Consider the following 17,254-nt stretch of genomic DNA (forward strand, 5'->3'; position numbering starts at 1 on the left):
CCCCGTCTTAAATAAAAGTTTTGCACCCTTAGAGGGCCGCACATTAGCCAAGTGCTAATGCAGGCAGGGGCTTGGATCTGCAGCACCGCTCAACGGAAAGCAGAGGCCCCAGGCGGGCAGGGGCCCCCGAGCAAAGTTCATGATCAAGTCCAGGAGATCCCCGGTCCCCAACCCCCGCAGGACCTCGCTCCGCCCGGCTGGGGCAGGGCCCGGCTGCGCTCCGCCCCACCCTGGCAGCAGCTGGGCGCTGGCTCTGCGGAAGAGGTGAGTCCAGCCCCGGGCTCCCCAAGGGCTGCACCGAGTGCCCGCGCTGCTGCCAGCCGGTCCCTGCAAGGCTGGGACTGGCACCAGGCTGTGCCCTTGCTTCAGAGGGGCTAGGGCCAGCGATTGGGGCCGGGAAGAAATCCCCGCCCCCCCCGGTCAGATTGGCATGGGTCCTGGGGGTTTGCCATCCTCTGCAGAGGGGACTCGGGACCCCGCGAGCCTGCACTGTCAGGTGTCCGGGTTGCAGCCGTATTGACCTAAAGGAAAAAGCAATCCGCACTCGTGGCAGAGGTGATCGCTTTTCTCGGACCAGCTAGAGTTTTGCAACTTTGCAGTTATAGGCTTTTTTTGTTGTTGTTGCTGCAAAACTCTAGTTGGTGGAAGAGATCACCTCTGCCACGAGTTCTGGTTCCCAGCGTGTATAGTCAGACATGGGTCTTTGGGTGAATCTGATCTCTTTTATTACACCAACTTAAACTAATAAAGAGATCAGATGCACCCAAAGAACCGTGTCTGCCGATGTCCTGGGACCGACACGGCTACAACCTACAGCGCACTGCCAAAGTGACTAATGACGTTTCACAGAAACAGGATGTTGCTGCCTGGGTTCCCCGGGCCAGGCAGGTTCGGGTGTTAGGTCTGGATTGATTGCTTTATGTAGAGTTCAGATGATGGTTTGTATGGGATGGCTTGGATAGGGATGATCCTGCCCCAGGCAGGGGTTTGGAGAGGAAGGCCCCCCCCCAGCCCTGCATCTCTATGTATGTGTGACTCGCCCCATCATCTGTGTCACTTGCCTGAAGGGGACAATGTGGGGATGCAGCTATCTCCAGCTGGTGTCATACTATCATAGTAGTTAGGGTCGGAAGGGACCTAAACAGATCATCAGGTCTGACCCCGTGCCCTGGGCAGGAACGGGTGCAGGGATCATGTCACCCCAGCCAAATATCTCCCAAGGCTGCTCTTAACATCTGTATGACTTGCAGCTCTTCCCTGCCAGTGGCTGGTGCCTCTGCGCAGCAGGCCGGAGCTGATGGGCCGAGCTGCTGCCAGGCCGATGACTTGTCTCCCAGGCTGTTGCGCGGCTGAACTGGCCCCACGAGGGCTGCCTTGTCTGAGCCCTTTAGTGGAGGGCTTTGCAGAGCCAGGCACGTTGAGAGCTTTTGTTGCTGTATGCAGTCAGCGGGACATGTCTGCCTTGGTTCTTAATTTCTAACCATCTGCGCAGAGGAATTACAGCACAGGACTCCTCCGCACTCAAACTCCACGTGAGCCAGGCCTCCGTACGGCCTGACACCGCTCCCCGCATGGTCTATCAATGTCTGCCTAGCCCCCTGGGCCTATAGATTGAATGCCATTTTTTGGCTTTACCAAGCCCAACCATTACTAGTCACCATCAGACCTGAACTGTGTGTCCAGAAAGCAATATGTTCATGTTGCTGCTAGACCAGGAACTTGACCTAAAGATTTATCAAAATCATTGGAACCAAGATTTATCCAGGTGACAAATCGCAGAGGAGCCGGGGAGGACACCGGGAGCACTCAGCTCCAGTGCGTTTCAGGCCATCATTAGTTTATCTGGTTTAATTCTTTCAGTAAGTCCAGCAGGAGTTTACAATCCTCCATATGTCTCTTGTGAATTTGAAAGAACCCCCATGCGCCACGAAATGCCCCATATTATGTCAAGGAAACGAATTCATTTAGCACGTTCTCATATCATAGTTGCGATAAGATTTCCCTCACTTTAATAACAGATCATATAAAACTAAATTGTGTTCCTAGGTTTCTTCTTGTCTTTGAATAGGCTGAGGACAGCCACGGCAGCTTGATAACAAGCCGGGTGCGTCCGTGCTGACCCTGGGACCAGAACAGCTCCTGACGGGGAACGTCTTTGTTTCCTGAGTGCCATGCCGACAGATACGGAGCCCTCAGTCTTGGTGAAAGTGCTTCACCTGATTTTCCTTTCAACCTTCTGGGGCATGCAGATCTGGGTCACTTTTGTGTCCGGTACGTTGCATTTTGTTCTCATTCATTCTCATGCTTTAGGTGTTTGTTTGGAGACCCTCATTTAAAGTAGGGATGCGTGGTACTGAGTATGGTGTAAATACCTAGTAAGAGATGGCCCTTGCTTTAAAGAGCTTATAATCTAAATAGAAAGAGTGGGGAGGGAAAGGGAGGCATAAGCAAGTGAAGTGACTTGTGTGAGGTCCTGCAGCAGGGCAGGGGCCGAGCACGGTACAGAGTCGCTTTCTCTGGCCTCCTTGTCCGTTGCCGTCTCTTTGGTATCGTGCTGCCGGGCTTCCTGGCTCTCTCCCCGACTCACAATGTGAGCATCGTGACTGAAATTGCATTTGCCATGACTGATAACACGTGGGATGATTGCAGTCGACTGGCACTATCTCATTGCAGTGAATGGAGACAGGCAAACAGGAGCCTGCTCTCATTGAAGTCAGTGGTCCAAATCCTGTTAACTGCAGTGGAAGCAAAGCCTAGGCCACTGCCTAAATCTTTCAGACTCCCGGGCCTGAAGAACTTGCATCAGTGAAGAACTGTCATGGCATCAGATCTTTACATCTATACCAGGTCATGTTTTTTCATCCCAAATCCTATTATTCTGATCCTCTTATTTTCGATCACTCGCTACTTCAGGGATGATAGCTGGACACTGGGCAAGATCTTTCATGATGGGAAAGACTAGACTTCATTTTTCTCTCAGGAACCAAAAGCTTAGATAGACAAGGAGGTAGCAGTCCTGCCTCGAGCAGGGGGCTGGACTAGATGATGTAGTGAGGTCCTGTCCAGCCCTACATTTCTATCGTACTAAGTCCCAGAAAGCCATTTCTCTATAATGAACTAGGAAGCTTTTATTTCTAGGTCCCCAGTCTGAATTTAGCCCAAACTTATAGTACATAACAGACACTGCCACTGCCTGTGCTCGTGAAATGAGCTCGGCGTCTCAGTGCAGTCGAGACTGGAAGGGAGTTGCTGTTAGGTTGTGGAGACTGAACTCCCCCGTAACTTGTAGAGGCACTGCGCGGCACAGCGCGCTTGTTCTTCAGATAAGCCAGACAGCTTTATTTGGTGGTGCTCTGGAGCTGGTGTAGTTCAAAATGGTGCCAGAAGACATACCTGCTACTCTCTGCTTTCTGCAGGTTTTGTGATGGGCAGTCACCTTACCCGGCACGCTTTTGGCTTCATTCAGAGTCGCCTCTTCCCCTACTACCTCCACATTGGCTCTGCTTGCGCATTCTTTAACCTTACCATCTTTGCTATGTATCATCCCAGCGAGCTCCTGAATGAAGAAGAAACCACCCAGGTAGCCTCCTGCTTATATGCCTGTTTTGCCTTTCTGTAAAACCACCATAAAACATTGTAGTCAACCTAGAATCAGCTTTGACGCTGATATCTGCAGTACGTTTGCGCATGCCATAAAAAATACCAAGTCAGGAACAAATCCAATGCAGTTTTTAGTGGTTTAGTGCGTTTAACTTTTCGGGTCCTGCCCTTGGTTATTTGATTCTCCTGTGGGATTCTGTAAGGGGAGTGGCAGTTCATGGCCTTTTATCTGTAGTTATCAGCCCATATTAGCACATTTTACTCAAACTGACCTTGACCTTGATACTTATAATCAGAACAACATGGCGTTGACTGAAGTTAACTAAGGTGTTAAGGCAGGTCTCTAGGTTACTTAACCAAACAAAGACCTGCTGCTGATACATGGGGTTATTCATTACATATAGGAAGCCCAGACAAGGCTAACTGTCACCTGGACAACTAGTTTACAGGCTTTATAGACCTGCACTAGTTTACAGGCTTTATAGATGGTTGGATGGAGGGTTGTACAGGTGAAGGGAGCGGTAATTGTTTGCATTAAAACATGCACAGACGGTCTTTCCCTTTCAGATCACAGTCTTCTTTGTTTGCGTCACTGTTGCTGCTCTGAACGCCCAGTGGTTTGGGCAGATTACATCAGAGATTATGGCTGACATGCACCTCATTGAACGGAGCTACGGCCTAGGACAGGATATCGGCCTCTTTTCAAGAAAATCTTACTCCAAGCTGCGTGAAACAGACCCAAAATACAAGCAACTGTCTCGTCAGCTGACCCTGTACCACAGCATCTCCTCACTCTGCAATCTATGCTGCATTGTATGTAATGGCTTGAGCCTCTACTATTTGGCTGCTCATCTTTCCACACTGTAAGTGAGAAGTGTGGATAAGCTGGGTGAGGGTCCAAGAATTCAAGACCCAGGAAAAAGATGCATTCGCCTTTGTATGCTCTGCCCCCCTTGAAGGCAGAGGGTACCCAAGAACATTTCTGAGTTTCTAGATCATGTCAGCTAGATTCCTTCAGGTTTTATGGGCATATCTGCAAATCCTCCTTTCTGCTGGGAAGGCCAGTCTCTGGAAGATCATCTCATATGCAGCTGTTTCCATCAAAGTCACTTTTACAGTCATGTCCCATAACATCAGCTGCTACAAACTGGATCAGTCTTGGGGGTTTATTAAAGGTGGCTGCCCTTGGATTACTTGAAGCTGGTTATCATTGCAGCTCTGCCCTATTTTTGAACCTCTACATTGTTTCTAGACATGCCTTATCATTTGACCCCGTCTGATTTTTTGCTGCTTTCCAGAACCCCTCACATGCCTTTGCTTTGACTGCCTCTAAAGCTCAGACTCTCTTCCATCTTATTATGCCACTAAGTGTGGTTGAAAATGGTTTGCATCCCAGCAGCCCTGGGAACAGAGCTTGAGAAGGGCAGCAGACCAAAAGCTCCTGAGGAGAAATTTTAGAAGCTTCAGCTCTTCCCAGCTTGCGTGTGGATGCCAAGTTGCTGATTTTCCTGACCTGTGTGCACACGCTTTGGATAAATGATTGCTTTCTGGTGCACGGAAAGGTGGTGTTTAATAGAGCTGTCCATTTAAGAAGTTTCCAATACGTGTCCTTTCACAGTATTTTTTTTTTTACTGAGCAGGCAGTTTTTCTTAAACAAAATATACCACAAGCTTTTTAAACCAGAGATATTCAGGGTATTAAAAAAAGCAGGCTCTCCTACAGCGATTATAAACCAGGGTGCCTTTAGATCTTTCTAGGGGTAATGTAGGTGTCATGCAATATTAGCACTATTAGGTGTGCACATGTTTCACAAGGCAATCTGAGATATTTCAAATAGAAATCAATAGTGTTAAAACCATTCTGAGCTGTTGCAGTCTTTCAGAGTCCTTTACAGCAGAACTCTTCTATTATTTTTCTGTAGTCTGAAGTCACGTGAAAACTGGCATTTTCCAACAGGTGCCTTGAATCTAAAAAGGTTGAGAACTACTGTTCTACAGGCAGCGACTCTCCTCTGGTTGATTTACAAACCTTGGCTTCTATGCAAGAAGTGGGCCTGTTTTTACTTTACTTTATTTTTATTTATTTTTTTTTTACTGATAATGAAAGGACATCACTTGATTGTGCAGGCAAATTAAATTGCTGTGGAATTTAGAAGCCTTTCTGCTAAGCAGGACTCATGACAACTACTCAAACTGATTTAGCAGCCCTTCTATTATAGTTGTTAACTGGGAGAGTTCATAAAAAGGCAGCACTGAGCAAGTAGAGAAAGCACAAGGGGTTGGATGAGGTGTGTTCTTTCTCCAGAATTGTTAACTTTCATCACATATCACTTCGCTCTTGCTTGTGTCCCAGTTCCTGTCTTTAAAATGGATCTATTAGTTATGCATATTTAACTAACACTGTATTAGTATCACGGAACAGTTACTTTTATCAATACTTAGTTTTCCCTTCTGGTAGTTTAAATCCAGTATGATTTACCAGACTGGTAAATCTGTCTTGACAATCTTCCCAGGATGGATTTTATTTTCTTAAGGAAAGTGGAATGGTTTTGAAAGCCCTGGGTATTAGTTGAGCTATAATTACACCGCGTTTTTGCAGTTGCTGACTGTAGCTTGGATGCGAATTATTTTTCATTAGAATTTAGAAGTTGCCATGTATTGGGCTGTTGTGGGAGCACAGAAGATGCTGTCTGCTGGCATCAGGCAATTCCATCAGCAATTTACACGGCTGTATGCTATTTCCAAGTACATATGCACTATGTCTTTTGCAGGAAGAGAAAGGAAAACTGAACCGTCTCATTTATTAGGCATCAGACTATTTAAACAGTTTATTTTATTTCCAACTTGTATCAGACAAGTAACAAATGTTCAGTAAACTGAGTGGCTCTTAACAATGAGCTCTGTTCCTTTGTTCAGCTGCACAAGCATGCTTGTGAATGAACTGCTGCTGCTCTTTAATCCTTGGTGACAAAGTGAGCGGCTGTTCTCCATGTATCAGTTTGAGTCCATTGACCAGCAGCAGCAGGAGTGCTACAAAGAACACACCAGATCCACTGGCACCCAAACCAGATACAATCACAGCTCACATTGGAGGAGGTTAGCAGTAGTATTCTTCACAGTGCAGGTAACCTCAAACCTGACACTGCCTCATGCAAAGTAACAGTTTGGCACTTGTGCACAACTAATGATCAGAAATAATTCAGAGCTCATTTAAAAAGAGGATGCACCTTGCACTGTATTTTAGCTTACTTGAGATTTAAAAAAATAAAATTAAACCAAGCCCTATTCCCTCTCCTGCCCATACATACACGTATAATCCAACCTTAGGCCCAACCGTGTAATCGTTGTCTACTCAGAATTTACTGATTTGCTTCCACAGAGTTCTGCATTCACAGGGATTGTAGGATCAGGGGCTGCTAGTTTAGATTACATGATTGAGGCAGAAGGAAATATTAAAATGTACCAGCAGGAGACCAACAGTCCGTATCTGTGGGTGGGAAGAACTGTCTGGAGCTTGGCTCTCCTCCAGTCTCTTGTTGCTCTTGAATGCTTTTGCTCGTTCATTTTAGTGTATGTACTTTCTTGCCAAAGAAGTAGTTCTTGGAGAAAGGAGAATTCTTAACTAAAACCAAGAAGGTAGGAGTCCCAGCCTTTAAAAAGTACCTGCAGGAACACAACAAGTCATTCACCCTCTATGAAGTTCTACAAATGTCATGCATAGCAAATAGCATTAGACCCCATTTCTCCTGTAAAAAAAAAAAAAAGGATTGGCTGCACCAGTGCTGATGGCAAGTGTTCTTGCTGAATTAGCTGAGCCTTTTATCCTGATGTCCATTCACATATAATAGCAGTGTGTCTCGAATTAATTCTTCTCCCCGCAAGTTTTTCTAATTAAAATGGACAGCCATTATTGTCATTCAGTGTTGGATTCATTCTGCCAATTTAAAGCTGTCAGGTCAGCGGCAACGTGTGCAGCTGAGCTTTATGGAATGATACAAGGTTACAGATCTTAATTATCACCATTGATCTGCTCGGGCTTTGCAGCAGAATCTCTCTAGCCATCTAGAAGGTGATGTGACCTAGGGCCCCTGGCAGACATTCAAACAATGATGCGATCGGGACTGGAGGAATTCTGTCCCATCCCAAACACTGCCCCTGCCATCCATGCATGGCAGGAGATGCAATCTTTGGGTTAGGCCATAAAATTCCTCTGACCCCAAATCGCACCATTGTGGAGCTGCCCCCAGCCTGATCCTGCAGATCGAGTACAGAGTGACTATCCCATATCCAGGACTACCCTCAACATCCAGCAGGTTCAAGACCCAAGCACCCTGGGGCCACATCTCACAATCAACTGATTGTTCACCCTGGCCCTAAACTTAGCCGATTTGAGATGCCAGGCTGCTATGGCCTGGGTCTAACAATCAGCCAATTGTCAGCTGGCCCGTGCGTACCCTGGGACTGCCTAAGTGCACACATGGTTTTTCAGAAGTCCTGGGGCCCTCCCCACACCCTGACATTAAAATTACCCAGCAGGGTAACTTTGAAGCTGCCCCCCTGCAGCCCATTTTCAGCACCCAGATGGGATGTCTCAGTCCTGAGGCTGACCCCCCGCCCCATGCTGATGCGGACAACCGGCACGATCCAGCTTCTTTTCTTTCAAAAAGGGGGTGATTATGGATGCAGCCTGGGAGACCAGCCCTTTCCCTCCTGCGGTGTGCACCTCCCCTGCTTATGGATACCAAGTGCACGACAGGGCAGCAAAACGCGATTTGTCTTGGTTTGTAAAAGCCGTTTCTTCCTGAACAGGACCTGTCTGATTTTCACAGAGAGTGCGAGGCTCGTCCTCAGGGTCTGCACTCCCACTGTCAGTAGTAAGCTAGACACAAGTCCAGGCCCCTGGTCTTACCTGGGGTGTTGCAGCACTTGAAGCAGCGTGTGGTCTGTGTGCAGCTCATGTATTTCCTCTCTCTCATCTTCAAAATAAAGCTGGATACAATTTGGCATGAAATGAATATTGAGGATGCACCAAATCACAAGTACAAACCAAAAGCCCACTAAGATTCACCAGGATCTCACAAGCAGCATCCCCCTATTATCTAACCTTTCTGAACCACTTATAATTTTACAGCATTGCCTACCGTAAATAATAAGCACAGACATGACAGGGGGGGGGAGTCCAGAAATGTCAAGACCTTTAACAGCTTGTCTGGCACAAATCCCAGCCTTTTAATGCTTAAAACTGCATGCAGCTTTCCCTATGTAAACTAATACATTCTGGGCCTATTATGCCTAAGACTAATCTCCAGCTAAACAGTATTTGCAACAAGAAGGGTCTTTCTCATTTCTATCCAAGTCACTGGCAGTATGTCTGTATAGCTCAGTTATGGCTCCAGGCAGCACTACAATGAACCATATGTATATGCTGCCTGTCAAATCACAAACAGTACTGCCTGTTTAATTTAGTGCTGTGCACATGCACAATAAACTCTGCCTAGCACCTATACAGTTCTACTAAGTAGCTTAGACACACCCTGAGAAGCAATCAAAGCCTTTTTTGGAATAGGTTTAATTTGATGTCACTTCATTAAAGCTATTTGTGGGATAAATGTAACCTATTTTGTCAAAGTGTTATTAAATCAACTAGGTCCAAGAAGCAAAACTCAAAGAAACTGACTTAGATTACATATGTATGGTGGCAGCTATAAGCAACAGCATGCCCAACCCGACAAAGGACTGCTCAGTGCAGCAGACACCATCAGCTTGCCTGGCACACATGAAACTGCAGTGGAACGTGAGAAATTGTTATCCTGCACACTTATACACAAACAATTTGTGTTGAAAAACACCCCACACTTAGTGTAGTTACCAGAAAGTCTTTTTTTCCCTTTAAAGCAGACAGTGCAATCAAATCTCTATACATGGATAGGATTAAATGTTATGATACTCAATCCTAAATTACTGCTGTGCTTTTCTTCCATGCATTAATATACAGGCAGACCTTGACTTATGACTGTTCGAGTTACGACAAACGTCATTTATGACCTTTGTAAACTACGACAGTGTTTTGAGATTCTGACGGGCTTTCAACTTTGCAATGCTGGACACAGCTGCCTCCAGCTGGAAAGTCTGTTGTGGTGGGGCAGATCAATGTCCCAGCAGCAAGGGAGGGACTGGGGCTGGGACAGGGGGCAGCTCCCCCCGCTGCATACCGTCGGTCCAGGAGGGCAGTGGGGGGGGGCACGCTCCCAGATCTGTGTAGGGCTGGGGCTGGGGCTGTGCTCTGGGCTGGTGGCAAAAGCCGCTGGGAGTGGAGGCTATGCCCTCCTGCCACTTGCCCAGCCATGGTGGACCTGCTGTGCTGCCTCCAGACAAGCAGTGCACAACAGCCAGGGCCACCCCGGCCTCCTGGCCCCACGCTGGCTGGGCAAGTGGTGGCAAGGCATGGAGGATGGGGGGCATGTGCCCCCAGATCTGCATGAGGTGGACAGGACCAGGACTACGTGGGGCTGTGCTCTGGGTGGGCGGCGGAGGCTACAGAGTATTTTATGATGGCTGCTATCCCCCCCATAGTCCCCGCTCTGCCTCCTGCCCCACCCCAGTCCAGGGGCATACTGCACCCCCATGTCCTGCCACTGCTTGCCCAAGGAGGCTGAGGCGGCTCTGGCTGCTGCACGCTGCTTGTCCATAGGCAACGCAGCAGCTCTGCTCTGCCCCAGCTGGGTGAGCAGCAGGAGGCATAGCCCTTGCTCCCAGCGCCTTCTGCCACCCGCCCAAAGTGCAGCCCGGCACAGCCCCAGCCCCTCCCATCCCGCGCAGATCTGGGGGCATACGACTGCCCCCCATTCTCTTCTGGACCACCAGTGGGAGCAGCAGTGATTGCTGCTGGATGAGCAGCTCCCGGACTGGCGGCCCATAGCAGTGAAAGCCACCCGCCCCCTCCTCATGCCCCCCTGCCCCGGCTGGGCAGCCCTTGCCCCAGGCCCAGCCCCAGCCCAATCCCTCCCTCTCTGCGGGGGCTGATCTGCCCCCCCCCACCACAATGTGCCTGGCAACACATATGAATGCTTCACCACCAAAAATACATCCAAAGTGAGAGGGATAAAACTGCTCAAGAACATGAATGTCTAAACAGCTGCAATAAATTCAGGGACTTGCCTGGCCTGAAAAAATATATGTATGATTGCATATGCTCTCCAATCCCTTGTTACACATAAGGGATATGTTAAACAAAAATGTTGCTGTAGCTGTTATATACCCAAAGCAGCTTTATTAGAAACTACTGAAGATATCATTTATCTGAATATCAAGTAGAAGGAAAGTCCCATTTCCCACCTGCAGGTTGCTGGACTGGTATTTTCTTTCCATATCCCAGGGTGGTAACTCAGCAAACATTACCACCAAATGATCAATAAATCTAAAAGCCAAAACATACCATGTTGTTATTCCACAGCATTATACACTTCAAAGTCCACTTAATGTTGTAACACCACTGAACCTCCTAGATCAGCCTCAGTAATTCGTGTATTTAATTTTGAACAATGGGAAAAAATGGAAATAGCAGGTTAGAGAATATCTTCAAGACTATTTAAGACTAATATGAAGTTTAAAGATGTCTGAGGAGAAACGTACTTCTCAGTCTGGAGCCTTGTACTTGGCTTTGGCTCATGCTTTCATCTACAAATTTACGTTGGGCATCAGAAAGCAATTTAAAACTTTTTATTTTTATGTGTGAAGGGATTATAATCAAGATAAATGCATTCTATACATTTCAAATGGATTTTCTTTCCCTTTGTTACTAATGCCATATGTTATACAACAGAGCAGTCAAACTGTAATCTGTTATACTTTATGTTGTTTACTTTTCTCCTTAATCAGTTGAAACAGTGAATCTACTTTCTCTCAGTTTTACTTTCTTGAGTTATGAGCCCTGGGAAATGTTCTTGCATTTCCAGTTTTCTAAAAATATGATAACTCGCTCCTTTACCAACCTACATTCACTAAGATTTAAATAACAAAAAAAACATTAACTTGTCAGTCAGTCTGGTTAATACACAGGCCACCAGAAAAGTAATAGACTTTAAATTCATTAACACTGCATAAGCCTGTAGGGCTAGAAATTGCTTCTTATATTAAAAAAAAGGAATGACTTCTTTTTGAATCTGGCACAAAGCATTCATTTCAAGCCTGAAAAAGGTCCAAGATAATAACATTTTAATGTAAGTCCTACGTCAGGTCTAGAAGTAATATTTTAGGTCATTTTGGAAGGTCGGTTATAGTTATCAGTTTTAGATTCTCTTTTCTTTGTGCTTTACTGTGTCCTTCTCTATATGAAGGAAATGCTGTTTACACTGAAATCACCTGGTGTTTTCCTGGAAAGCAGAAATGAAATCCGTTTGTCCATACTCAGGATACAGGAATAGGACAGGCCAGTTTAGGTTACCATCCTCATCTAGACAGACCTTTGCACCTGTTGCATTATCAGAACTGAATCCATCTATGGACATCTCAGCAAGACTCTCTGACATCTCATCCTCCTCCTTTGAGGACTTGAGAGACAGCTTGATATTCCTTTCCTATTCCATGGAAAAACAGAGAGAGACACTGAGAACACGACCTAAAATGTTTATATTCTGTTAAGTCTTAAAAGGTAGGTTAAATTAGGCTCAGGTGGCTAAAATTTCTCAGGTGGCCTGAAGCTCTAGGGGTCTTGGGACCTGTTTTTTTAATAAGGTCATGCCCCGATGGCATTTAGGTGTCTCCACTAGGTGAATAGATGTTATTAGGATTACAGTTCTGGACTTAAGTGGAATGGCAATACTGAAAGTCCTTTACTGAATCAAGCCCTTAAACAGCCATATATGAAAAGAGCAACTTTTCAAAAAATTAAAGGCAAGAACCCTAAGAACAACTCTGACACTTACCTTTATAGCTGTAAGCAATGCCTCCTTTTGCGATTGCTCCTTCTTCTCCTTCACCTTGGCTTTTCTTGCATCCCTCTGTTCAGCTCGCTGCATGTATGACAAGTGTACTTCATAATAATATACAGTAAGTCCATGCCTTCTTTACTGTACCCTACTGGCAAGCTGAGAAATTGGCTCATGTCTCCAGAACCATTATGGTTTCCCTTGCAGCATTTCCTCACAGTAAGTTGGTCAGGAACCAGCCTTCAACTACACTTTCAGGAAACACGGCACGGTTTGGGGTTTTGTTTGTTTGTTTGTTTGGTTGAAGTTTTACTCACACCCCTTCTCCTTATAGTGAGGATGTTTTCTGTCCTCCAAGAAGCTCAAAGATCTCTACAAATATTAATTAAGCCTCCTTTTTCCCGGTGAGTGAGGAAAATGTTATCCCCATCTAACAGAATGGTAAAGAAGGTACAATTAAGTTAATCACTTGCCTCAGGTCACATAAAATGAGAAAGAGGGAAATAGGCTCTGGACTTACATGCCTAAGCCGCTTGCACTGGACTACAGAAGACAACATTCTCATTCTGTGATGGCAGCGGGACACAGACCCAGCTAACACTGATTGACATGCTACTTCTTTCTTAATATAGAACCAAAGCTTTTATAAGCAATTTAGTTTCTAATAAGGCACTACATGACTTGCTTTGTACTTTGAAATGTAAAACTGGACATAGTGAACGTGAACAAGACCAATACTCAAATGTTACAGCTGGAGTCTGTGGGACTCCCTGCAAGTCTGGAAATTTGGCAGCAAGGTGAATGGCAGCAGTTTACTGTGCGGGTGTTGCTCCTTTGTGGGCTGTACCTTGATCACCTTTGCTTTAGACCTGCTAGTTTGGCTTTCAAGCTTTTTGCATCCTACCAGACAGAAACTGTACTACTTTCTGAAAAATGGCAATACCTAGTATTGATACAGTGCTTTCCATCTAAGGTTCCCAAAGAGGTCAAGGTAATGGATGAAAAGTCTGATGCATCGCAGTAAGTCTTATCTTATAATGATCAGGAATTCCCCCCTTCTTTTTTACCTGAAATCTATCAGCTTTGGTTCTTGTTTCCAAAAGCTTTTTCTCTGTCGAGTCTATCCTCAGACCCTCGTCACACCATGCCATTGCTTCAGGGAAATTCTTTAGCTCCAAATGACATAAAGCTCCTGTAAGAATTAAAATATTAAGATTTTAGGCATAGAGCCAGCATACAAATCTATATAACCAGACAAAGCAAGGTCCACTTCCTTTAGCATAATCAAACTAAAATAGCATTAGGCTTCATGACTTATTGGGGGCTTTGTGCAGTATCCTGTTGGCCTATGTGGCCACGTCCAGATGAGCACAGCTGTGCGGTACATGGCACTGCAGACCCATCTTTGGTACCACACGCTGCATATTCAGATGTTTCCTGCACTGCTGCCTTACAGAGCAGGTGGTTTTTTGACTCCAAGAGATCCCGGGGTCAAAAAAAACCAAACCAAAACAAAAAACCCCACGACGAAAAAAAGTGGGGAGGCGCATGTGGCAGCAGCACATGCTGCCCAAAACTGGAGCCTGGCCAGCCAGAGCCATGCTCCAGCTGTTGGCCAGACTCCCAGGTGCAGAAGTGCCAAGGCTGAAGCTTTCCCAGCCCCCAGGTAAGGCTGTTGAAGCCAGTACAGCTGCTGGCCCCAGCCTCCCTTACTCCATCCAGAGTAACCTGGCATGTACCAGAACACACATGGCACAGGCGCAAGGACAAAACGTCTGGCTCATCTGGACACGGCTTGTGAAACAAACCCAACTTTTATATTAGTATAGTGTGGACCATTTTGAAGTCTTACTTTTCAGTAAGTTAAACTAAACACTAGCAATTACAGCATTGCAATTCTACTATGGAGCAGAACATGCTGTAGACAATAAAGTGTTGGAAAGTAAGGTGGACTCTCTTAGTCAACTTAGCCTTAGCATTTCAAAATACTAGCATAACTACTTGGTTTTAAAAACTGACCTCTTATGACTGCTTTGAGATGGTTGGGTTTTAGCTTTCTGGCTTGGATTACATCATTGAGAGCGGATCGGTAGTTGCCTAAACAAAGCAGAACCTGTGTCAGAAGATTTCCTGTACTGCTTTTAAATTGTAAAGATGCCTGAGGGCAGCAGAATACATGAGGTCTGGAAACACTGTTTATTCTGTGACCACAAGACAGGCATTGATGAAGAGTGCACAGTAATGATCACAGAAATATGTTACAAGGATAAATTTGCTGCTCAAACAAGTGGAAGATGCTAAGCCAAAGGATGCAACATATACTAGAAGGTTCCCCATATTTTGGGTTTCCTTGTTCTTGCTGCAGGGGTCTCAGCAAGGTCTTTCAGGATGGACAGCCCTAGCCAAAACCTTCCGAACATGTGTCATTCTCAGTCTTCCTCCTCTGCAGTACAGAATTGCAGGTTTATTGTTGCCCCTGCTCCTGCATGGACTCCCAGCCTACAGTGACAGTTGGTATGGCCAAACTAGGGCCATAATCCACACAGCTCTATGATTGGCTTCCCCCTCTTCCCAAAGTCTCTTCCTGAAGTACTTAAGTGTCAACTACGTGTCAAATTTAGCATGCAAAGCAGAAATCCCAAGCCCCCAAATGAGCAATAGCCACTGAGACAGTTCTCAATGGCTGAAAAATCTTTCAAAAAGCATATAACAGTGACAGCATGAGACATGAAAGGCAAAGTCATTTAGCCTTTTTTTTTTTTCCGCTTATGGGGAATCTACAGTGCCCATAAAATACAATGCAGAACAGAGTCCATTACCCAAATAAAACTGTGCTGCAGCTCGATTAGTGTAAAGTACGGCATTCAACTCGTGGTCACTGCATTTCTTTTTCAGCCCTTCTGTATATGAGATCACAGCTTTCTTGTAATTTTTTTCCTTGAAGTAATCATTCCCCTCATTCTTATAGATCTTTGCTTGCTCTGCAAAGGGACAAAAACAGACAGCCTGCAATATATCAGAAAATGCACATACCCTGCAGACACTCAATGTCCATCTATAGAAATCAAGTATCTAGTGCAGAGGCGCTCAACCCACCAACCTGTTGGCCCTGATCAGGTGGGCAGAGCCACGCCATCCAGCTCACAGGGATATCCAGGGCTCTGAAAATGTTGTGGCAGGGAAGCAGTGGCAGCAATTGCCACTTCCCTGCTGTCAAATTTCTGGACTCCCGGGGGCCAGACTGCATGCTAGATCTCATGTGTGGAGTTGGCTAGAGCCTGATCTAGGGACACAGGATCCAGCTAGCGGTGGTGTGGACCCTGAACATGCAGCTCGGGGCCCTGAGAAGGTGCGCAGAGCCCAGTCCTGGCTAATGCGGCCTGATGTGGCCCGTGGACCTAATCCAACCCATTCACCCAGCCTGTGCAAACAAATGGTTGAGCCCTACTGGTCAAATACATCCCACACTGACCCGTGAGCAAGAAACAATCAAACCCAAACAGTGTCACAAAGAGCAGCAAGACCATACTCGTAATTTAAGTCAAAGAACGGAATTTTCTGCTGCCACAAGCTACGCGGTACCTTCAGGCGCCTGCTCCTCGTTGAAAATGATGGACTGAAGACACGCCAGCTCCGGGGTCTGCTTGGGGTCTATTTCCGCAGGACACTGCTTCATAAACATCGGGATCTTGTCGAACTCCTGGGGAACCACAGCAGGGAGGAGTTGGGGTTAGAGCCCAACTCTGGGCACACGGCGACCTGAGTCAGGCCCCCCTTGAGAACAAGCGCTTCCTTTACACACACATACACACACACACACACACATTCTCGTGGACCCATGAATGACGCGTGCCCCCAGCACCTGGGGCAGCATGGAGGCGTGGTGGTGTTGGCGGCAGTGAGCGCCAACCACCTGCCGGCGCCACCGGCACCTTTTCACAGGGGGTGCACGGCCATGCTCACCTGCATGCACGGACCCAGAGGGACAGCCTTCCACCTTCAGCTCCCTCTGCGCAAAAATGCAATGTATTTGCTACCTAAGGGGACGTTTTAACCCTCTTGTACCACCTCGGCTTTCCCCAGACCCTGATGCAGGGACCTGGATCCCGAAAGCTTGCAGAAAAGGACAATCTTCTCGCCACTGCCCAGTCGGGCAAATAAAAGGTATCATTTTGGAACCACGAGTCCTAGGTTTTTTCTGTTCCGTCTCCTTTCCACACATCCGCGCAAGCTCGGGGCTGGCGATTTTCAGCTCTGGGCAGGGAAGACAACTGGGACGCAGCGAGGTGCGCGCCCAATGCGCCCCAGGACCCTTGCGCAGGCGGGGCCTGTCCCAGCCATCACCCCCCGCCCCCACGCCCGAGCCCGTCCGGCCCCACCTGCTCCCACGTGTCGGCGTTAAACGCCCCCTCATAGCGCCGCGCCTGGAACTGCTCCAGCAGCGCGTCCATGTCGCCCGCCGCCGCCTCCACGCCCCGCCGGCTTCCGGTCCTTGGCTTCCGGCTTCCGGCGCCGCGTGCGGGCCGGGCGCAGTGTTTCCGCCGCGCCTTTCGGCCCGCCCTCCCCCCGTGGCCCTGCGGGCCCGGACGCTGTGCGGGAGCCGGAGCTCCGTCTCCAGGGGCGCACCAGGAGACCGAGGCGAGGGCATTTATTACAACGCCCGTTCAATGTTGTGCCTGCCGGATGCAGCTGGGCGGCAGGTTCTTAGAAACGGCATGAACGTCACG

General features: G+C 47.2%; 2 protein-coding genes across 2 annotated transcripts; one reads left to right on the forward strand and one right to left on the reverse strand.

Moving 5' to 3' along the window:
• The first annotated feature begins 226 nt into the window (after positions 1-226).
• Positions 227-6,494, forward strand: TMEM205 (transmembrane protein 205). Its single transcript, XM_019531479.1, has 4 exons — positions 227-264; positions 2,069-2,271; positions 3,417-3,580; positions 4,168-6,494. The coding sequence occupies exons 2-4, from the start codon at positions 2,172-2,174 to the stop codon at positions 4,465-4,467; spliced, it is 564 nt and encodes a 187-aa protein (XP_019387024.1). The 5' UTR covers positions 227-264; positions 2,069-2,171; the 3' UTR covers positions 4,468-6,494.
• On the reverse strand, positions 6,416-17,244 carry TTC4 (tetratricopeptide repeat domain 4). The gene is made up of 11 exons (XM_019530635.1): positions 17,188-17,244; positions 16,907-17,101; positions 16,110-16,227; positions 15,347-15,508; positions 14,547-14,624; positions 13,595-13,719; positions 12,525-12,611; positions 11,962-12,176; positions 10,936-11,017; positions 8,510-8,589; positions 6,416-7,263 (listed from the first exon to the last, which is right to left on the reverse strand). The coding sequence occupies exons 1-11, from the start codon at positions 17,242-17,244 to the stop codon at positions 7,161-7,163; spliced, it is 1,302 nt and encodes a 433-aa protein (XP_019386180.1). The 3' UTR covers positions 6,416-7,160.
• Positions 17,245-17,254: the final 10 nt, after the last annotated feature.

This window comes from Crocodylus porosus, unplaced genomic scaffold (genome assembly GCF_001723895.1).
Source record: "Crocodylus porosus isolate Cpor-Errol unplaced genomic scaffold, CroPor_comp1, whole genome shotgun sequence".
Classification (NCBI taxonomy): Eukaryota; Metazoa; Chordata; order Crocodylia; family Crocodylidae; genus Crocodylus; species Crocodylus porosus.